Here is a 22,575-nt window from a genome sequence, read left to right on the forward strand (position 1 = left end):
TCTTTTACACAAACTTAAGGGGAGGAGAGTTTAAGTATGCTTAGAACCATCAGTTTTAAAATTTGCACTACAAATATATTTATATCGTAAGTCACACTTTATTACATTGTCAGTGTTTAAGCATTTCACATTTTTTATTTTAGCAAAATGGTGCTTCTGACTAATTTATGCTATTGGTAAAACAGCAGATATTAGAATCATATCATAAATGTCCAAAGCCAATTTAGTTACTAGAAGTATTTTCGCAGTTTACAGAAGTAGTTTTTTTTAATATTAAGTAATCAATATTAACACACAAGTATATTATATAAACTATATTAAAAACCAAATTATATATGAAAAATAAAATTACAATCTTGAATATTAAATATTATTTTTGAACTTGTATTTAAATAACATTTTGATAATTATTTATTTTTTTAGTGAAAGCTAGTATTCTATTTTTTGTAAAAAATAAATAGATTGAAAGAAAAACATTTAAATATTTTCATTTTAAATACAACAAATTTTAATATAGATATTTGGAAAGCAATATAAAAACATGACTTGGCTACTTAAAAGTTTAAAAATACAAAAAGTTATTATTTATAAATTTAACTATTTGCTAGGCGTACACATGATAAATAGTATATACATGTGTATGTAAATAAATAATAAATAAATACAATTAACATTATAAACTAATAAAGTGTATTGGAGATAAAATTTATGAGAAAAATACAATCATGAAATAACATTTATACGAGTTTACAATAGTGAAAATATAATCTCAAACTAAGAGTTAAACAATTACTCACTACCATATTACAAAACATAATTTAACTTAAAATGGGATGCCTTTATATAATTTTACAGTAAGCATACATTAGGTTAAATGTAAAATTAAGTTACAATTCAAAATAACTTCTGACAACAATTTAATTGCCTAGTGTTAACATTAAACAAAAATTAAAATAAATAAATATAAATGAAATTCCCTGAAATACATTTTTATACATAGATTTTCCATTAAAAAAACCTTAATAATATTTTTTGTCACATAAAGTGTAAATTGTACTAGGCATTTGCCTTAAAACAATCATTATCATACATATAAAATTCCTTTTTTTATTTTTTAAAGGTTATAGCTTTGGATCCGTAAAACATGCTCCTTTAACAAGTTGAATAGGCTCATATGGGGCCGCTTGAATTAGTTCCAAAACTTTATATTTTTTTAGTACAAGTACTGAATAAAATTTCTGTGCAGCCTGAAATTTAATTAGACAAAAAATAAAAACACATAATAATCACAAATTGTATTCAATATTATGTTTTCAACAATTTTTAAAATACACCATAACTATTCTTTTTTTTTCCTATGGCATCTTGACCGGGAGTAGGCCCTGTTGGGGCCTAGTTCGGTCGCCGAGTGGGGCGCATTGCATTTCTGCCATACATAGCACGGGGAAGGGAGAGCAGTCTCTACTCCTAGTCAGGTTGTCCTGCCCAGTAAGCGAGACCGCCTGTGGCCGGATTCAAATTGGCAGCACTTCATCCTTAATCTGTCCAACCACTCCGTCCCACATAACTATTCTTAAACATGCATAGACCATACCATAGATTAAATCTATGATAAGATGGCACAAGTTGTTATGTCTTCTTTCAACTTTTGGTAAAATACAATTAAATTAAAGTGTTTAGTTATCTTAAAATTAGAAAATTGTTTTATTTCTATAAATATAAATATATTTTTTATATTATCAAAAATTTAAAACACCACCAAAAATTGATATTATCATTATTATATTAGATATCATTAGATATTATATAAGCAATATATATTTTTAAGTATTCCTATTAAATATTGTCCTATTAAAATAAATTGATTGATAATGAAAGCACCAACACATCATATTTTGCCACTTTGTGTAAAATTTCTTTTAAAACATATTAGTAGCCTAGTTCCAGCAATGCCAGATCTTTACACGAACCAATTCACCCAGTTTTTCTAACCCATATATCTCTGATTCCTCTTAAGATAAGCTTTTAAAAATTTGAAACATAGATTAAGCTCAAGTAGCTTAGGATACTGTAAAAACACCCGTACATGTACTGTTGTTTTTTCGATATTGTTTATAAAAGTTTATAAGTGTATAAGCTTTATTGTAATTTTTATTATAAGTAATTGTTTCAAGTTATATTGTTTAATTGTTTGAATGTACGATGAGTGATTTTGTGTGGGACAGAGAACATATCAATAGAGCTCATTGAATCGTTTCCTGGACTTTGGAATTGTTGAAAGAATCCAGAGACAGATAATTGAAGGCCAAATGAAAGTTTTACAATCTTCGGTGCAATTTCTTACCCACAACCTCTTCGTTCTTTTCTTTTTTTAAGTCTCCTGTTTTTTTAAAATTAAATTATACGCTACGACTGCAGCTGCAAAACGTTTTCAGACCGTCATTTTTCGTACGAAGTATTGTCATCAACTACGCTCTAATTGCTCTCGACAGAAATATCATGTACAAATGTACACAGGTCATAGACTAATCTAGGTAGATTAGCTCTACGCACTTTCAGAGATTTCTATCTAGAGCAAATTTCTTTATAGTGTACATACACAGCTAGAGCAGTCTAACTAGACTAAGTCTACTCTAGATAGATTTTACTCTACAGTGTACAGGTACCTTAAAATATTGTCTTATGATATGAAATGTTATTGAAAGCACATAATATAAAACATGCACATTGTCAAGAACTATACCTCTTTTCTTCGATTTTTATAGGTGAGATCATCAAATACAAGAGATTCCTTTTGGGTAAATCTCATTTTAATGGTATGGTATAATTGATTGGCTCTTTTGTTCATTACTCGTTCTTCAAATTGCTCATTAGTTTCATGTGGAGCTTGTTGTTCTTCCGGCTAAAAATGAAAAACAATTTTTATTTTATCCACAGCCAATACTACTGGTAAAAAAAACCTTACAGGGCCAACAGAAGAAGGATAATCATAATCTTGATCACGCCAAGGTGTTGCTCCACCTCTCGGTGAAGGTAAGCCAGGTGTAATTGGTGCATTATGATGGCCATCATAGCCCATGTTATCCATAATAACTTGATTGAAGTCAGCAGACTATAAATATATTAAAATTAAAAATAATAAATTTAAAAAAAATTAAGCAAATTAGTAATAAACTTAAATAAATATTAAAATACAAAACTCATACCTGATTAATATTGTTTTCATATCCCATATTTTGCAATTCTGGTTGATTAGATGTATCATGAACAGATGGTGGTTGTTCTTGAATTTCATCAAATGACTTTATTCTCTATAAATGAAATATGTATCAATTGTTTATCCAGGAATTATATATAAAATGAAAACACAAAGTAATAAATAACTACGTTATTTTACTTATACAAGAAATTATAGAAGTTCAATAGCCTATTTTTTATAATTATTTTGGATTGCTCAATAGCCTTTCTAAAATCAATAATCAATGAAACTACGCTAAAGTTATACACCTCACCTAAAATCATTGAGGAAACATGTAAATAGTTTGAGATCTAAGCTCTCTATTTTTCCTCAGTTTATTTAGGCAATATAACTCTTCTAACTCCCATGCCAGAACTACTAACTTATTTTATGATTTTTTTCCCTCTAACTTCAATATTTCTTACCATCTCCTGCTACTAATCCTTGTATCAATAGTTCCCACAAATACATACTTCATTAAACTATAATATTTTTCTTAATGACCTATCGAACACTCTACCTTTCTTAAAAAATAATTCATCTAACAGACCCAATTAAATTATCTGCTCTCGTTTTCTTCAACTGAAGACTCGCTATTTGCTAGCCTGTTTATTAGGTTGTTTAACCCTCTCTTGAATATATTTTTTTTAACATCTAGAAAATTTGTTCTATAACAGCAACCCACAAGTCGTGTAGTTAGTAAAATTGTGTCGTTTCCATCCTTTCACACTTAACCAAATTATTTGAATCAATAGTTTATAACTGCATCAAACAAACCCTTAATCATATATTCTTATTGACAATCAGCATGGCTTTCGAAGAGGAAAGTCAACCATTACTTTAGTCTAGTGTTAACTAAAAGAAAACACATAAAAGGACTAGGATTTACGATGTGGCATACTAAATTATTTACCTTCTCTTTAACTCTCTTCACAGTTTGTCCGATTCTCAAATATAATGATATATATAAGATATGTTGTCCAAATACAATTTGGTGTAATTATACACTAATATATTAAAACTAACCTGTTCTTCATTAGTCATTCCAACATTTTGTGACTCATTTGATTTATGTATAGGAGTTCCAGGAGGCAACATATGTGTGCTATTGTTTAATGGGGATCCTAATGCTTGTTGATTTTGATGTTCTAAATCAACAGATTCTTCGGGTACATCTGAAGTAGGCGGTGGTGCTATTGTTGAAGAAACGGCAATTTCAACATCCATTGAATCCTTAAGAATAATGAATAAATGTATATTATTTCATAAGCTAAGGAAATTATAAAACTTAATTATAAGTAGCTTATGAAATTTAAAAATTGTAACTTGGATAAGTTAAGTTTTTAAATTAAACATACCAGATTATGCGGTAGCTCAGGTATAGGAGGTAACGGATCTTTCTTTGCAGGTTTTTGTACATCATCATCTAAGGGTACTTTTCTTTTACGACCTCTACGGGCTGGTACTGGCCCTGTTATTGCAGGTAAAACATTTTCTTCATCACCTTCAACACCACCTTCTGTATCCAATTCTTCATTTGTCAGTGTTTTGGCAGTCAGATGTCTTTGGTAGTTCTAAAACGAAAAAATGGTTTGTTTATACTAGACAATCTATATTTTTTTTGAAAAAATAAAAAGTTAAAAATACAATTTATATGGTAAATGAGATAAGTAACAAGTTACAATAATAAAAATAATATTAATAGGATAATTGTAAAAAGTACACTTTGAGATAATAAAATCAAGACTACAAAATTAGGTAGTATAAAAAAAAATTGTAATAGTTTAGGGTTTTATAAAAGCAAAGCATAGGTCAAGTAACATATAATTTATGCTTTTATAAATAGTCTATTTTGATAAGTGTTACAAAGGTTTATAATTATCTAACTAAAATAGCTCGTCTTAACTTCTCTCTTGCAATAATAACTCAATACTATTTTTTTAGTAAAAATGCTCTTGCATTCACATTACTGTGGTAAATAATATTTATAAACTAATGGGTGTATATCATGATGTACAATAAAAAAAAGATTTTGATTAATAAAATTCTAAATTTCTAAGTTTTTGGTCACAGATTAATGCTTAAGAGTAAAGAAACAAAGGGTTCTGAACTTTATAATTACTTATTACAAATTGTGAATTAAGGTCCATTACCAATGTCACTATACTATTTTTAGTTTTATAAGATTAGAATATAATTAGTTCTATTATTTTTACTTATAAATACTAATCAAAACCTTAAAGTTTTTTCTCAATTTAAAATATATTAATTATGAAAAAAAAGTAAAATTACTTTAGCCAATGGAATAGCTGGAATATTCTTTCCTGGTAGAGCAAATAACTTTTCAACACCTCCGGTCTCTTTCCAGTGCATTAATCTTTTAGTAGGAGGCGCCAAATCTAGAGTAATTACTATATCAGTAGTATCACTGAGTTGAGCCTTCATTTCTTCACCCGAAATATTTTTTACTTCATCAACAATAAGTTTTCGCTTTCTTTTGGTTTTTGGCAGCCCTCTTAATGCACTAGCATCAACTGGAGCTAAAGCAAAACTTTCCTCTTCATTTTGAACCAAAGTAGTTTGATCTACAGTAGCATTTTGGTCACTTAATTGTTCTGGTTCTTCAGGTTGGTGTATATCATGCATATCTAAATCGGGTGGTGGCATCAATGTTTGATCTCTCTCAGGAGAAGGTATGAGTCCCAAAGCACCAGCATTAGGAAAAGGAAGATTAACCGGTGATGCTGGTCTAGAACCGTCAGAGCTTTGTCTACTTGGACTAGGCGGCATAAAATGATCGTCATCATCATCGTTTCGTAATGGCGTATTAAAAGGTGGAGGGCTAGGTGGACCATCATTGACTTCCATTGGTGCTGCAGGTACATCATCAAACAAACCTCCAGCTTGAAAGAAATTATCAGTGATAACTTGACCAAGATTACCACCAAATCCATCATCTCTAATTGGAGCATCAATTCCCAAACTATTTTGGCTTAAAATACCAGATCCACTAGACGTAGAAGCTATAGGTTCTTTTTCTCGGTTCATAAGATGATCAACTCCTTCACTAAATAGCAACGAGTGTTCAATTCCATGTCGAAGAATATCTGAGTTTTCAACTTCCGAAAAACCAAATCCTTGATCAAAACCAGTGCCTTTCGAAACCATAGAACTGATATTGTAATCTTCATGCAATGTTATTTCTTCTGCTCTAGATTGATTTAAACTAAACTGAGCTTCTATATCAACATCACTAAAAAAATTTGATCAAATTAATTAATTTAGTTAATTTTAATCTAATATTTTAATTTTGACTCACTTTAAATCGGGCATAGCTGTGTCAAAGTCATGAAAAACTTCAGGAAGTGTAATAGCATTTGCTGCAGCAATATGATTATCTTCAGGCAAGTCAACCATTCCTGGGCGAAAAGCCATTTTAATCTTGACAAATGCTTCATTGCAATCAGCCAATAGATATTTTGCTTTTCGTGAATAAATTCGCACTACACCTAACAAGAGATGACCAGACGTACGTAGAGCCATTTTAACCTATAACATAAAATGTTCATCGTTAATAGTACAATAAGTAACTTTAATTTTATTAAATTTTCTAATGACTCACTTTTGGCTGAAGTATTCCATCTACAGATGTTTCAATATTGGTTTCAAATACTTGAGCTTTGGTTAGTTTTTTGTCCCAATGTGCCGCTAACCATATACGAGCTAGCGGTCCTTTCTTGGACAATGAGAAATGTGAATAAAACATGATTACTTGGTTCTGTAAAATAACACTTTAAATAATCACAAACAAAAATAACTATGAAATAAATTAAACAATAATTTTAAATAATTGTAATAATATAACTTATTTGTTTACTTATTGTTAGTTGAGTTATTTATTGGATGATAACGCCTTGTATTCAATATCAAAAATTAACTAGGCGGCAGCCTTAGGATTCACAACTAAAAAAACCATAGCTTATAACGACATTGGAAACAAAATAAATCGGATAATTATTAAATTAGTCAATTAGTTTATATTAAATTTTATACAAAAATAATTTGAACGGTTTACGTCGACTAAATATGTAAAGGGTAAACAAACGACAACATGATTAATATGGCGGACTAGGCGGGAGAACAGTATGTTGGGCGGGAAACGAGTTCGGTACAAACTGTGGTCCATTAATCGAGAAATGTAGTTTCAGTAAACAGTAATCAAATATTTCATATTATCACAATTCACCACAACATAGATAAAAGATATAATTAGTTAACCTGAAATTTGAAACGTAATCTTGGATATATATAAGTATTAAATATATCCAAATATATGTGTGTGTGTGTGTGGTTCATCTGACATCTGTAATCTATGTATGTTAACTTTTCTATACGATTAAAAATATGTACTTAATACATTAAAAATGTATTTCTCCTAAGAGTAAAAATGTCAAAAATATAAGCTGGTGTCTTCTGCTTAACAAATTACTCCTGTACATAACTATAAAGTATACTTGTGTATTAATAGTAATTTTTTTCTAGATATAACTAGGGTAAATATGTCTCATCAAACCGGTATTAAAGGTAGACAAACATTCATTAAGTTACTAATCAAATACAATTTAATAATTAATTTTTTTTTTGTGTTAGCAAATGATGTATTGAAAAAGTTCTTCAGTAAATCAGCTTCTGACAAAAGTATTCGAGCCATTAAAGTTTCTATTGAAGATGGTAAACTAATGTATTTTAAATTTAATGTATTAATTAACAACTTGATAGAACCTGTTAAAATTAAATGACAGAATTGCTTACAAAATAATTGTAAATCTCTTATTTGTTTTTAGTAAAAATCTAGTTTACCGGGCACCCTTTTTAAAATTTTTTTTTATTCAAATAGATAGTACTTTTAATGTTGATTACGAATCTGCAAGAATTTTTTGTCGCATAAACTTAATTTGGGTATTATAAAAATGTTAAGATCGCCGCAATCGACATACGCAGGCACTCGGTGGTGGACGTCCACTGTGCTGCCGAAGGGTCTATTTTCCCCGGCTCGTCGTGGTTCTTTTTTTTTTTTTTCCCTAACACCTTTGTTAACAATTATATAAAATCGAAAAATAAAATGTAGATGTGCACCAGCGGGTAGCAGAGTATGTCGATCTTAGGGATGTTCAAATGTCTATAACTCCCAAACTAAGTTTGTCCGGCAAAAAATGTTAGCAGATTCGTAATCAGCATTAAAAGTATTATCACTATGAGAAAAAAAATTTTAAAGAAAGGGTGGCCAGTAAAGTAGATGTGTTTCTATTTAAGAAACTTTTAACCATAATAATACACTTTAGCTGACATACGTTTTTTGGTAGAAATGCCATCATCAAAGCTCGCAACTTAGATTCTGACTCGAGACAGTTCAGTCTATTGAAAGCGCTGATTGTGATAGCATTGATACTAAAATATGTATATATTCTAAACTGTATTATTTTTTGTAGGTTTTTAAATATTTTTTTTACTAACATATATAACCACAAGTGTTGCACAAGTTCTTTTCTAGGTACAATATATTTTTTTTAATAATATCTGGTTGCTAAAACAGATGTCTTGTGATCACCCATCTAAGTCCAATTGTTTATTATTTAATTAGTTAAATGGCTGCCGTACGAAATGTTGCTTTTCTCTCTTAATATAAGATCTATTTGACTTTTTTTTAGAGCAACTTGTATTATCAGCATATGAAAAACATCATAAATCTTGGAAAGATGATTTTGAAAATGTGATTAAACAATTTGTATATCGAGAAACACCTTGTTATATACTATACCGGTATAAATCAATTAATTAATTAGTTAACTAATTATTTTGTTTTATTGAATTTTTTTTTTTGGGGGGGAATACAGATTTGATGTTAAAAGTGACACAAAGAACTATGATTGGCTACTTATTAGTTGGTGTCCTGATGTTGCTCCTATTCGTCAAAAAATGTTGTATGCTTCTACAAAAGCTACACTTAAACAAGAGTTTGGAAGTGCAAAAATTAAAGAAGAACTTCATGGAACTATTTTGGTAATTATGATGTATAACTTTTTTGTTTTTCTAAGAATTATAATGGAGAACCTAATTTGAAATTTACACATTATAAAATATTAGAAAAAATCTCAAATTTTGAGCACAAAAAAGCCAACTTTTTAAATTATTAACACATTTCAAAAAAAAAAAATCCATATATTTTTTTTCAGAAAGCCAGGATTATTTTATATAAGGAACTGATTTAATTTAAAAAAATGATGACCAAACATACTGTAAAAAAAATTTTATACGACTATGGCCAAAATAATCAAATATTTTGGGAACATTCTTTTCATTGTTACAGACATGCAGTATAAGTTTCAAAAAGTTCCATTAGGGGGTGCTCCAAGCTTGTTCGTATTAGAAGTTTTAACTTAAATACATATATCATCATCATGTAACTTAACGGGCCATGAAGGCCCAACGCTGCCATAATGAGATGATGGTTTCTTGACAAATTTTCTATCCGGGACGGGTCGTCAATCCGTCGCCGGAAAGGGGGAAGGCAGTTCCTTTTCACCGAATGGTTCCTCGCTCGTGACCAAGTGTCGAACCAGCGACAGTGAACGCTACCCACTTGGCCACTCCTCCTCCATATATATTTTACATATACATCAGTATTTGTGTCGTCTTTATATGGATATTACTTACAAATTTGTATTTAACTATCTATGAAAAGTAAACATCTTTTTAGAGTGATGTTACCTTGGATGGATTAGAACAAAGTAGAATTTCTCAAAAAGCACCAGCTCCATTAACTATGCGGGAAGAGGAAATAGCCGAACTTCGTAGAGCAGAAGTTGGACATAGTACATCTGTATCAGTAGATAGTCGAGCTCAGACCATGTCAGGTGTCAAGTTTCCCATGTCTGTAGCTGCAGTTACTGCACTTTCTAAATTTGTAGATACTAGTGAGGTCAATTATGTACAATTTTATATTGGTATGAAATTTATTGTTGCACACATTAATATATGTTAAAACTTAGAAGTGTAATTTATGATGACTGCATTGATGGTGAAGTTAATACAAACAATTACAATTGAGTTTACTTATCTAAACTAATAGTTAAAACTATCACAGCATCTATTATCAACATATTTTTACAATTTTTTTTTTAAACTTAATGTGAAGGGCACAGGGAAAAAACGGTAGTAGTCACATTATGACATTTTATTTTTTTCAAATAGTTTTTTTCAATTTATGCCATTAATTTTTTTTATTTATGTCAATAGATTGTTTAAATAAATAAATGTTTTATTAGAATAGCATTTAATGTGTTTTTTTTTTTGTTCTTATGTAAAAGGGAGAGGAATTCATAAACTTTGTTTTTGCTATACTCTAAAATTTTCATAATGTGACTACGCTGTTTACTGAAATTGAAAGTTTATTTTTTATTTCCCATAAATTTTAGATAAAATAACATCCTTGTGAAGCTATGTTTCTTATAGGACACCTGAGCGCTTGGGGTCAACGAAGAAAAACTGTAACACGGGCATATGTCTGTTTGTCCTTTACGTATTACTACACCATTCATCCAATCGCTATGAAACTTTGGGAAGTTCTTGAGTACACTATCCTCCACATCATGCTCACATACATCAACAGTGCTCATATAATATTCAATCGCATCCGTCTACCTCTTTTTCAGTCTTCCGATTCATCTCTCCTCAAACATGTCCAATCCATCATCTTGTTTTCTTTCATTTTGTTTGCTATCGAACCCACACCTATTTTACCTCTTATGTATTCTTTCTTATACTAATTTTTCTCATCACTTCAAAATATACAACATAGTTGGTTTCCCACACTCTTGTAGTACTGAACTTTAAGTCTCACTGGAATTTTTTGGTCACGTAAAACACCTGGCGCAAACTTAAAATTTGATTACACATGTTAATTTAATTTTTAAATATTTAATAAATAAGTATATGATTACATTTTTGTAATTGGATATATTTTTTAGATATAAATAAAGAAAGTATTGAACTGGCAAAGTCAGATAATGTACCAATTAGTAAACTAAATGATCAAGTTCCTAAAGATGATGCAAGATATCATCTGTATGCTTATCAACATAATAAGAATGGAACTCCGACTAATTCTATTTGTAAGTAAACTAATGTATAAACCATTTAAATCATAATTTTGTTGTCAAATTTGTTCCACAGTGGTATAAGGAGTCAAACTTGGTACTAGAAGTATTGATCGTCTCTCAGGTTAAAGCAAAAAAAAATGGTTTTACCTTCACCACATAAACGCTTTACTTATTTGGGGAAGGGGAGGCATAATAAATTATAAATTAAATCTAAAATACTTATAGGTGTGTATCATAAGGCTTATTTCAAGTATTTAACCCTAATCTTACTGTTCCACACGTATCCAACAAGATGATAATTGTGTGGAGGTCATGTATATTCTAGAAAAAACATCACATTTCCATTTAAACCTAATAAATTTTACAGGCCGACAGTTTTATGCTTAAGACTGAACAGAATTGCTCTTATTAGAGTTAAATCAAATACATTTTATGTACCCTATCCAGCCAGGATTTCAATTAAAAATTTATTAACTCCTTCATGCCAGGTCAAATTTTGAAAATAATAATCAAGTGGACTTTTATTTGAAATTAATTTATTGATTTTCGGCCTTATAAAGTACATTTTAAGTACGATTTCTAATCTGTAAACCTGCTACTTGAAAAAATTGGTTCAGCGGTTTAGGAGATATTGCGGGTAAAAACAATACCTTTTCAGCTCCCCGTCAAAGCTAAGATTGTTACAGTTTATCTATATTTGATTTGTATTTATGTTTACAGTTTTCATATACTCAATGCCAGGATACTCATGTCCAATTAAAGTGAGAATGTTATACTCCAGCTGCAAGTCACAATTTATTGAAGAGCTAGAAAATATTTACAAGCTACAAATTCATAAAAAAGTAAAAATATTTATTTACTACCCTACATAATTTAAATGTTGTTTTTTTGTTTATAGTTGGAAATAGACAACGATGATGTAGTTAATGAACATTATTTATTGGATGAACTTTATCCTGAAAAAGAATCTGATAAACCCAAGTTCAGCAAACCAAAAGCACCTGGAAGAGGTGCACGACGTATTACAAAATCAAATGAATAAGAAGAATTTTTCATTTTAATAATTCAAATGTTATAAATAATAACATTGAAACAATATTTTACTGATACATTTATTCGCTTGAATCGGTCTTCCATATTTTATTACATTTCAGTTAGTTTAACTATATGTATTGTATGTGTATTATTGCAGTTAATTCTGTAGTCTAAGATTAAAACTATTTATTTATTATTTTCATAAATCATTAATGGTATTCATTTTATTTTGCTTCTTTTTTTCTTCTTTAAGTTTTCTTATACAGTATTCTTCGTCTGTGGTTAACTGATAAGCAGAAAGTCCCAAAGATTTCAATCTAGTTCTTTCCTAAAATAAAATAAAATTAATATGCATACAACTGTATTTACTTTGTATTCCTGTGATTAGCTTCTTTTTTTAGGTACCTCTGCATATATGGCTATTAATTTGTTGGTTTTTTATTGAGATTTTGGGTTTTTTTGCAAGACACATACAATAAGAACATAGCATGGGCTGTGGTAAGAACTCTGGGTGAATGCCCACCTGGGATCAAGCTACAATGGACGCAGCTTAAGTTCAGGTGCAGAGATAACCATTATGTCACACTTTATGATGCCCCTGCGTTTAAAGCTAGGCATTCACTAAATAGCGGCACAGAAAATTCTCAAGAAAGCTTAATAGGACATTATACACTCAATTTCTTAGCATAAACATACCTACGCAGAATGCGTTTTACTCACTTCATGATGATTTTAGAGTAAAAATACTTATGACAAAAACGAAAGATAACAATATTTTGGAGACAATGTCATATCCTTTTTAGATAAACCTAATATTTAACTAGAAAAAAATATGGCAATAATTATCAGCGCTAACGACAGACTGTTTCAAAAATCTTTTTTTTTATTAGCCCTTAAGCAGGCGCGTGACTTTTGGTCGCACTTAAATTAAGACTTATATTTTTTACCTGAATCGCAGTGTGACTGGGATAATGATAATACCCCATGTGCCTGCTTAAGGGTTAAGAAAAAAGTAGAAAATTACACTTGAACCGATGTAAATTTCTAGGTTGTAATGTTTGAATTGAATCAACAGTCAACTGTAGCACACTTGTCATTTGATGATGTAGTACACAGAAAATTATTATTAAGTTAAAATTTTATCTTTTAGCACTTAACGTTTGGCAAATTCACTCTTCAAGTGTAATACTTACTTCTGATAAACCGTAGCATTCGAAGTATTTAAGCTGTTTACTGAATCCTTTATTAGGGCTCGCAATTGGTCGACACATTTTAATTAAGCGCATTGTGTATTTTAACTTTATGGAAGTGACAGACATTACATATGCTATAGCAATTGTAACACTTCTGGACATTCCAGCTAAGCTATTAAATTAAAAATGATTACATATTATTTATACATATAAGATCATAACTTATTGACCCAAGCCAAAATAACAGAATTAATCCAAGTGGTTTTTTTTTTGCTTTTATCAGATGAAAAAAAATGTACACGAAATTTCACCACTATAGGTAATCTGTAGTTCAATATTTACCCGGCCTAGTGAGTAGTAAAAGTTTTGCATTTGAATAACATTGGGTTTTCGTAAACCAACAATAGAAAAATAACGAAAACCCAATATTACTCAAATTCAAAACTTGAGCTGCTCTCCAGGCCGAGTAAATATTGAACTACAGTGGTGAAGTATTGTGTACATTTTTTCATGTTAGAAGAAAAATAACACTATATAAGAATGACTTTTTGACCAAAGCCAAAATACATAGTATAATTACAATTAATAACGTTTATTAATTAATTATAATTATTATTACTACTATTATATAACTATAGTTATAAATATAAACTATAGTGATTAAACAAAATAACTAATATTAAATTACCAATGAATTAATACATTTTGATCATTTAGTCGAGCTTTATGAATGAAGTCATTGCAAGAAGAAAAATATTGCATAAGATTTTGCTCCGGACTGTCAATAGCTTCTATACACAAGTAAATTTTATTCTAATAAAATATCTAAGAATTAGTAAATAATACACTCTATGTTTTTATCTTTGTTACTTGATAAATTTCCCTAGGTACGTCTAATATAGAAATTATATGAGTTATCTGATTTTTTTCTAATTGAGTTAAATCTTTTGAATCTCTTAAACTTCCTATATACAATCCAGGTATAATCTAAAATACATAAGGTATTACATAATATTAACATATAATTACAATAATTGGTATATCTAATCGGTGGGCGAACAGAAAAATATCTCGGGGGGGGGGGGAGGTTAAAACCCTATGATTACTAGAAAATTGAAAAACTTAAGCAACTTATGGTTATATGTAATAAAATAATAATAAAAACCTTTAACCATAAAAATTATATACTCTCCGCGTAGGTACACCACATATTTAGGCAACAATGTTGTCACTTCAGCGCTAACGACAGACTGAGACCTTTAATTACTGGTTATTGATATATATATATGTATTGATATGTATATATATTATATACATAACTAAAATATGTTACCTATATCGATATAATCCCTACATTTTATAATTTATAAATTTATTATATTTAAAAAAATATTGCGTCTAATAGGCACTTAATATTATAATTTATTATTTTGATTATAAATATTTTTTCAAAATTGTTGATTACTTAATAAATGATAATGGAGTTGCAATTTTTTATAATACTACGATATTAGACAATATTCAAATTTTTTATATTTTTAGTTCTTATGGGTGTACCTATTTCCTAGAGTTTTATCAACTCTTGATACTTAAATGGTGATAAATATATTAAATTGTTTTTTTTAATTAAGAATAATTTATTAAAAATGTTGACTGGTCGATGACCAGTTTTAAAAAATTATTTTTGTTATTATTTAAGTAGTAGAGAAATATCAAATACCTCACAATTCGCTAGAGTTATACCTACTCAAAGTCGAAAGTATTACAATTGAGTATACAATATTCATACTCAATAGTATTACCTAGTAGTTAAGGTCAAACATTTCGTTGGAATTAGGAAAAACTGTGTGACATTTACTATAACTTAAAAGGTCATAGGTATTAGTCTATTCATGTTGTTTCTCCGATTCGGAGTTTTTAACTAGAACGACACTTACCTGTAATTTATTACAATTACAGAATTTCTAGCCATTATATATATATATTTATATATATATATATATATAATAGCTAGAAATAAATAACATTATAATAATAATTACATATATATATATATGTAATTATTATAAAATATATATATATATATATATATATATCATACTTATTAGTTATTTTTTGTTGGTAGAAATGATAATAAACCAGGAGTAAAGCATTAAAAAAATGGTATTTGCGTGTTCAATCGCGTGATACTTGCACATATATACACAAAATGTAAAATATTTTAAACGGTTATTTCGTGTTTTTAGCGTGTTCGTACTTTGAATGAAGAAAAGTTGTAAGGTGGTACCTAATACGAAATACAGAATACCTATACTATACGACTGTTAACAAATTAAAATGTTTCCAACAATAATATATAATAACTAATAATTAATAAATAATTGTACTTATTAATTATTACTTATAATTTGACACGGTCGGGTATTGCCATCACCGCGGTCTGGACTATTACCCGGACCGCGATGACAATACCCGGCCGGGTCGTGCTTCCCTAATTGCCCATTAAGCAAAACCCCGGCGCAGCTTATCAGCAATGTTGACTGCCGCGGGTAACATAAATACGGCCGTCACCGGACCGCCGATAAGCAATAGTATTGTCGAAAGTAGTTGCGTAGTATTATCAGTCGCGTGTATAATATAATTGAATAAACGGTAACCAGAATTAAAAGTTGTTGTTAATATTTTAATTACTCAAAAGTGTTACCACAATTGTTTACGGCCACGACAAATTTAATTAAAAAAAAACAGAAAATGTAATGCCTTTTCAACTTTTATCACTTATCTATATATTTGAAGAGGAAGTTGGTTATAGAATAAACAAATCTTATATAATAAATCCATAGTTCAAATTACCGATTGGCGCTAGTCGGTTATTCGTCTCTTCCATCTTTATAATAATAAAACATTATGTATTATTCCTACCCTTATCGGTGTTACGATTGTTTAGTTATTAAAATGCCGAGTAGCTACGAATAATCAAGAGTATATAGTAAAGATGCTAGTCGCCAGAGGTTTAAAGGAGTTTTTATTTTTTAGTTTTTATTGTCAATCAAACTTATAATTTTTGTAATTTTAGCTAAGTACGTTTATGGGTTATCGAAAGTTTATAAAACAGGAAGTAATAGATAGAATTTCAACGCAATAATATTCAAATGGTTACCTAATATTTTAGAATAAATAAAGAAGCATGAATAAAGATGCAAAGAATATGAATAAAGAACATGTAATACAAAACTTAAAAAAAATACCCATTGACAAATAAAGACATCGCCATGATACCTAGTCATGTATTATAAACCCTTGATTACACGAAAATCGCGATAATTATGGTCTATGGAGCGTATTCGTAGGTATAAGGTAGTACTACTTAGCAGAATGCAGACATAGGAAAAATTACTCTACTAAAAACAATTTTAAAACGAAATATCTGTGGTCAGTAAAGGTTAATATAAATATATAATTATTTATATTATACATAAATAAATATTTTATAAAGAATTTGTTTTAATTGGGTGGTCTTAATAACTTAGTCACAGAGGATAGGACAAATTGTAGTTATCGGGAAAATATACGGAAAGGGCTTAGTCGAAAAGAGCTACTTAGAAAATTGAATAAGTATTAATATAATTATAAAAAGAATAAAAGTTATATTTATATTTTATAAGATATGAAGCATACATTTTCATGAATAATACATAAAATAATACAAATTCCAGAACAAATTCATAGATTATTGTAATTATTTATTATTGTTATTTTTTCTTCCTTTAATTTTACATACAAATACTAATTACTACCTTTTTAGTATTTTCCAGAGCTCTATCAACTTTTAAAACTTAAATAGTAACTATTTACTATTTACTTAAATAGTAAATATTTTATTAATTTTTTAAATTAAGAATTATTTGCTGAAAATGTTGACTGGTCGATAACCAATTTTGAATTACTTTTAATGTTATTAGAGTTTAAAAACTAAGATGGGAGGTGGGAGTGCGGTTGAGTAATGCGCGCAGATCAAAGTAATGGTATACTCCAACCTTCCGTAATTGGAATCTACATTTATCTACCCTTCGAATAATTTGGGGAGGCTAAAATCTAATGTTGCGGGGGATGCTAAGCCTAGTTACGCATATATAGAGTAAAAAATAAGTTTTAATTACAAATTTAAATAATAATAATTATTATTTAGAAATAGATACAGTTAAATTTAAATACCTAAATAAAATACACACATAGACCTTATACGGTATTATTTTATTTTTAATAGTTCTTGAATTATATTTTGTTTTAATTATAAACTATACAATTGTGTAATTATATTTTGGTTAGTACTTACCTTATCCATAGATATTAAATCCGTATAATGTTATTTTTCCTATGTGAAAACCAACAATGAACTAGCGTTTGTTTTGAATGTCTAAACCAATCTGTTTGAGTTCAATTGTTCCCACAATGCGAATAGAAAATTAAGTTTCTTTTCGTATCTACTACCCTTCCCCTTCCCCTCATGACCGGTGACGGTAGAACTCCTAACACGATACACATTTATGCTTTTTAAATCGTTGTTTTGCATGTTAACTAAAGCAGAACTTATGTCGATATTAAAATTAAAATTCTTAATTTAGGTAATACATAATAATACGTACTTACCTCATGTTGTTTTTCTTGTGTAAATTGTAAAAGGCAAGTATCTCTTATTTTATTAACTATTAATATAATATACATAATATATGTTTAAATTTTAAAATATTAAATTAGTCAAAAAATGTTATACATTTGGTGTATACTAACTACTGTCTACTACGAATATACAGGTATCCCGTAAGTATACGATACATGTTCTCTATGAACTAAATCTCTATGAGTAATTAAAAATAAAGTTAGTGTCCAACCAAAAAATCGAGTTACATATCAATAATCATTCCAACAAGGTTTTAGCTTCGGTATGGAACTCTAAAGATATTGGTTAAACAATAGTGTCCGATTTTTTTTCAAACCATTTTAAATCTACCTATAATTTTTTACGCAACTACTATTTTATGGGATACGATTATACGAACTTTATTTTCAATACGTTTGAGATTAAAAAAATATAATATATATAGTGTATTATACACTACATAGGGTATCCTAAATATCTCATTTGGATACTTCGGTAGAATTATACGGGACAACCTGTATATATTAGGGTGGACTACACAAGTGTTTTGTTCTTTGTTTGACCTAATGTTTTATTGAGTTAAAAAAAGGCTATCTTGGTGATAATAAAACATTTAAAAAAATAAAGATATAATTTAATTAGAAGGGACTTAAACGGGAAGTTAAAGAATATAATAAATCGTGCGATTCTTGTCAGCGAAATAAAATAACTAACCGATACGTCCGCCAATCAATGGCAATAACAACCACTAGTTCACGAGTATTTGAGCAAATTAATCGAACCAATGAAACGTGTGACTTTATAAAATTCGTAAGAGTACTATTACCAGTGGCGTATTTTGGGGGATGTCCACGGTATCTGGACGGTTCTGGTACGCATTCCCGACAAGCTATTTCCCCGCAATTTTTTTTCCGAATCCATTTTCCAGACGACACAAAACGATTCCCTGTGGAGGGGCCGTAAAATTCCATACATCGTATATCCACCGCGTTTTGGTCTTGAAAGTTTAACAATCAAAATTAAAACAATGGCGCAAATTATCGAAAAAAAATTGATCATCGATGGGTTTATTTACGTTAAATCATGGCAACAAAATACCGGTGTATATTGCATAGGGGTGGGGGATAAGCTCGCCTAGAAATTTCAATAGTCCCCCTAAAATAGAAAATTTATTCGAAATGTTATTATTTCTGTTTTTTGTTTTAATAATTATCTATTATAATTTATACTATTAATTATTATTTAAAAAATGGAAATATTTAGCCAACAAAAGGCGCTAAAAATCGTACAGTTAAACCACCGATGAACTTTTCGATATCAGTCCGTTATATCATTGATTAAGTATACATTGTGTATTTAATCAATGGTTATAATATCATAGTCCGGACCACGGTTATCCGTAAGTTGTGATAGTAAATGGTTGGATAATAATAAAAAGATAATAGTCATCATCTCAAAAAGACAATTTTATATTTATAAATATTTATTAGATTTAGTCTCTGATGGGTGTGTCTGGAGAATGTCTAAATTCTAAAATTATAGTAGCAAAGAATGTTCAAAACATTGGGTCTGATGTGGATGTTAAAATTAGAATATTATTTAAAAATAAAAACTTAATTAATAAAGACTAAATTAAATATATAAAGTAAACAAAATGGCTTATGGATAATTTTAGGAAAAATATGATAAGTTATTTTTATGGTTATGAGTTCTTATTATTATTTTATGATAAGTACATTATAATATATTTTAAAATGTATTATAGACTAGTTAACCCATTGGTAAAAGTGATATCATAGCAGTTGTCTATTGTAGTATATAAAACAAGAAATCTAGCATATTTTTAATAGTTCTTTACCTCTTTTAATGAAAATGAAACACTACTATATTTAACAATATATATCATTATATGGCCAATTTTAATAACATAAAATAAATGATAATAGTTGTGAAAACTCTTGTTAAATAATAAATATCATGTTTATTCTATTATCAATACTTATACATAGATAATAAAATAAAATAAAAATAAATTACATCAAATAATTGTAATCACAAATTACTTAAAAATTATAATTACAAATAATATTGACAACACAATAAAAAAATAAATTTGATTAATTCAATTACAATTTTGGTGTTAAATCAACTTTACTTTGTTTGTGTGCAAATGTAAGGAACATTATAGATGAAATGGCACTTACTAAAAAAATAACATCAAACCAGCGATGATAAAAGCTAAATTGTAGATCTCCAAGCACTTCAGTTATGATAGCTCTGTACTCAGCCGGCATGTTCATACGCATTAACAAGACCGATGAAACAAAATACATACCCATTAGTTGAGCAAATATTAGAACTATAATGTTTGATGACTTACTACTTGATAGTGCATAAAAAAATTTTGTTAATGTCAGAAGTAAACCCCTAATTGATGTAAATGCAATACAACCAACTAGTAAAAATGATATATGTTGTGACCAAAATGAAACATCCATATCAATGCCAACCCATTCAATTAAGATCTCCATTCCTCTGGTAACTGGATCTTTTTTACCCACTCTTTGTAACATTATATTCAAGGTAGATATTATTATTTTCCAAACACAATAAAGTGAAAAGAAATAACCCAGAAAGTTAAAATATTTGCCTTTCCATGTTTTCGCCCAAGCACTGCGTTCTAAAGTGTTGTGCAGATCATGTGTATCTAAAAATAAATGTCTGCTTAATTCTTCTAATGCTTTAACGTCACTTTTAATCGCTTTTATATCACTGGTGACATTTGATTTTACTCGTTTTAAAATATTCATAAAACCATATGTACTAATTCCAGCATTAGTTTCAGCTAATAAAATTTTCTTTTTCTTAGCAACAATAACATCCATTGTTTGTAACAACTGTTTTTCAACATTAACAACGTCATCTGACGTAACAGCTTTAATAAAATAGGACATTGAAGTGTAAGGGTAGTTAACAGCGCCAAACCCAGATAGTAATGCCATAACTGTTACTCCAATTACACCTATCCTACTAATACAATTTTCTATAAATAAATGGCCTTTTTTTTCTTGTGGTATCATGGGAAATGGATCACCAAGTTTCCAAAACAAAAACAAGTATAATACCCAAATTATTAATGCCATAATTCCAACTTTCTTTTGAAAAAATGGGTACATATTACTTAAAGTAAAGTAACATAAATAGTATGGAATTAGCACAACTACCATAAACAGCATCTTATAAAGTATTACATTCCAAAATATATATCTTGAACTTGGAACTAATATACCAATTATTTCAAATATAATTAATTCAAACATAGTGCAAGCTAAACAGAAAGTAACCGAAAATATTAGTTGAATTGTTTTATGATGAACTTCATAGTCTTTAAATAACTTCTTGACAAAATATACCCATCCACACATAAAGAATATTGTTTGTGATAGTAAGATCACTATGACATCAACTGCAAATTGTGAACTAAACTCCATTGTACATTATTGATTACAGCAATATTCCTACTATTTTTGCATCATCCTCCTGGTATCATTAAGTTGTTGCCCATTTTAGTTTTAACGATAAATGCATATGAACAGTATCTATAAATAAGGGGGAAAAAATCAGATTAATTATGAGTAAATAGATTTTTTAAAAACATACGTATTTTTTTTTTTCTTGTAACAAAACCTATTCCTAGACGTTAGTTTATTAATTTTTTTTTTTACTGCAAGTAATACTCACTTAGTATTTTGATTTCCAATATTATATCGTTAATACAACATGGTAAAACAGTATCTTATTTTTTTAAAATTTAAATAAACATAATTATGTTACTGTGATTCTGTAGTGTATTTACAGAATTAATGTACTTTACTTACTATTGAAGTATATTAAAACACTAAACTATGATTATTACCAAGTTATAAAACAACGATATTCTGTAGCACTTGTTCAACATTATGATCATTTACTTAAGATTTTAGATGTATACAATTTACCAATGAAATGATGTGTGTTCCTACTTTACAGCTAGTACACAGAATAGATAACTTCATCATAAAATAAATGATAACTGATCTACCTAACTGATAAGGTATGCTAAACATGGGTTGCTACATTTACCAATTACCAATACCAATCAGTGATCACAGCTTTCTTAAATCTTAATTCTTTTCTCCGCAGGAGAAAAATTTAGGTTAAAAAAGAAAACAGCAGGATTATTTTAACATAGTTTTAAAGATTATTAATGAAGGCCCATGTAAACAATTGGGAAAGAATCCCTCAAGTAAA

General features: G+C 28.8%; 4 protein-coding genes across 8 annotated transcripts; 1 reads left to right on the top strand and 3 right to left on the bottom strand.

The window, feature by feature from the left end:
- Positions 1-556: 556 nt before the first annotated feature.
- LOC126839207 (double-strand-break repair protein rad21 homolog) lies at positions 557-7,350 on the bottom strand. 2 transcript variants are annotated; one of them, XM_050574345.1, is made up of 10 exons: positions 7,116-7,350; positions 6,861-7,029; positions 6,558-6,787; positions 5,531-6,491; positions 4,597-4,812; positions 4,265-4,471; positions 3,207-3,311; positions 2,966-3,112; positions 2,744-2,902; positions 557-1,247 (listed from the first exon to the last, which is right to left on the bottom strand). In XM_050574345.1, the coding sequence occupies exons 2-10, from the start codon at positions 7,002-7,004 to the stop codon at positions 1,122-1,124; spliced, it is 2,295 nt and encodes a 764-aa protein (XP_050430302.1). In that variant the 5' UTR covers positions 7,005-7,029; positions 7,116-7,350; the 3' UTR covers positions 557-1,121. The 2 variants fall into 2 exon arrangements, with proteins under 2 accessions (XP_050430302.1, XP_050430301.1); XM_050574344.1 differs by having other exon boundaries at positions 559-1,247; positions 6,861-7,016.
- Positions 7,351-7,519: 169 nt separating this feature from the next.
- Positions 7,520-12,638, top strand: LOC126839220 (twinfilin). 2 transcript variants are annotated; one of them, XM_050574371.1, is made up of 9 exons: positions 7,520-7,612; positions 7,781-7,822; positions 7,889-7,969; positions 8,947-9,058; positions 9,133-9,298; positions 9,996-10,242; positions 11,266-11,409; positions 12,118-12,239; positions 12,296-12,638. In XM_050574371.1, the coding sequence occupies exons 2-9, from the start codon at positions 7,798-7,800 to the stop codon at positions 12,437-12,439; spliced, it is 1,041 nt and encodes a 346-aa protein (XP_050430328.1). In that variant the 5' UTR covers positions 7,520-7,612; positions 7,781-7,797; the 3' UTR covers positions 12,440-12,638. The 2 variants fall into 2 exon arrangements, with proteins under 2 accessions (XP_050430328.1, XP_050430327.1); XM_050574370.1 differs by lacking the exon at positions 7,520-7,612 and having other exon boundaries at positions 7,619-7,822.
- Positions 12,329-18,279, bottom strand: LOC126839226 (dual specificity protein phosphatase 22-B-like). 2 transcript variants are annotated; one of them, XM_050574382.1, is made up of 5 exons: positions 17,962-18,279; positions 14,496-14,612; positions 14,314-14,438; positions 13,626-13,797; positions 12,329-12,760 (listed from the first exon to the last, which is right to left on the bottom strand). In XM_050574382.1, the coding sequence occupies exons 1-5, from the start codon at positions 17,968-17,970 to the stop codon at positions 12,632-12,634; spliced, it is 552 nt and encodes a 183-aa protein (XP_050430339.1). In that variant the 5' UTR covers positions 17,971-18,279; the 3' UTR covers positions 12,329-12,631. The 2 variants fall into 2 exon arrangements, with proteins under 2 accessions (XP_050430339.1, XP_050430340.1); XM_050574383.1 differs by lacking the exon at positions 17,962-18,279 and adding an exon at positions 14,798-14,948.
- A 2,035-nt stretch (positions 18,280-20,314) lies between these two features.
- On the bottom strand, positions 20,315-22,353 carry LOC126839215 (Golgi pH regulator). 2 transcript variants are annotated; one of them, XM_050574363.1, is made up of 3 exons: positions 22,164-22,352; positions 22,027-22,080; positions 20,315-21,884 (listed from the first exon to the last, which is right to left on the bottom strand). In XM_050574363.1, the coding sequence occupies exon 3, from the start codon at positions 21,774-21,776 to the stop codon at positions 20,412-20,414; it is 1,365 nt and encodes a 454-aa protein (XP_050430320.1). In that variant the 5' UTR covers positions 21,777-21,884; positions 22,027-22,080; positions 22,164-22,352; the 3' UTR covers positions 20,315-20,411. The 2 variants fall into 2 exon arrangements, with proteins under 2 accessions (XP_050430320.1, XP_050430321.1); XM_050574364.1 differs by lacking the exon at positions 22,027-22,080 and having other exon boundaries at positions 22,164-22,353.
- Positions 22,354-22,575: the final 222 nt, after the last annotated feature.

This window comes from Adelges cooleyi, unplaced genomic scaffold, assembly GCF_023614345.1.
Source record: "Adelges cooleyi isolate 19-005CV unplaced genomic scaffold, UGA_ACOO_1.1 ACOO_flye_CR_arks_rails_tigmint_CR_PRNA_30, whole genome shotgun sequence".
NCBI lineage: Eukaryota > Metazoa > Arthropoda > Insecta > Hemiptera > Adelgidae > Adelges > Adelges cooleyi.

Bases quoted from the DNA above. Each gene is read 5' to 3' on its own strand.
- LOC126839207 (XM_050574345.1), bottom strand. From the start codon at position 7,004: ATGTTTTATTCACATTTCTCATTGTCCAAGAAAGGACCGCTAGCTCGT. The intron at 3,113-3,206 runs GTATGAGTTTTG...ATATATTTATAG, and splicing joins ATGAAAACAATATTAATCAG to TCTGCTGACTTCAATCAAGT. The intron at 1,248-2,743 runs GTATAGTTCTTG...ATTAAATTTCAG, and splicing joins ATAAAAATCGAAGAAAAGAG to GCTGCACAGAAATTTTATTC.
- LOC126839220 (XM_050574371.1), top strand. From the start codon at position 7,798: ATGTCTCATCAAACCGGTATTAAAG. The intron at 9,299-9,995 runs GTAATTATGATG...ACATCTTTTTAG, and splicing joins AACTTCATGGAACTATTTTG to AGTGATGTTACCTTGGATGG. The intron at 12,240-12,295 runs GTAAAAATATTT...TTTTGTTTATAG, and splicing joins AGCTACAAATTCATAAAAAA to TTGGAAATAGACAACGATGA.
- LOC126839226 (XM_050574382.1), bottom strand. The intron at 14,439-14,495 runs GTAACAAAGATA...ATATTTTATTAG, and splicing joins TACCTAGGGAAATTTATCAA to AATAAAATTTACTTGTGTAT. The intron at 13,798-14,313 runs GTAATTTAATAT...TTAATTTAATAG, and splicing joins CAAAATGTATTAATTCATTG to CTTAGCTGGAATGTCCAGAA.
- LOC126839215 (XM_050574364.1), bottom strand. From the start codon at position 21,776: ATGGAGTTTAGTTCACAATTTGCAGTTGATGTCATAGTGATCTTACTA.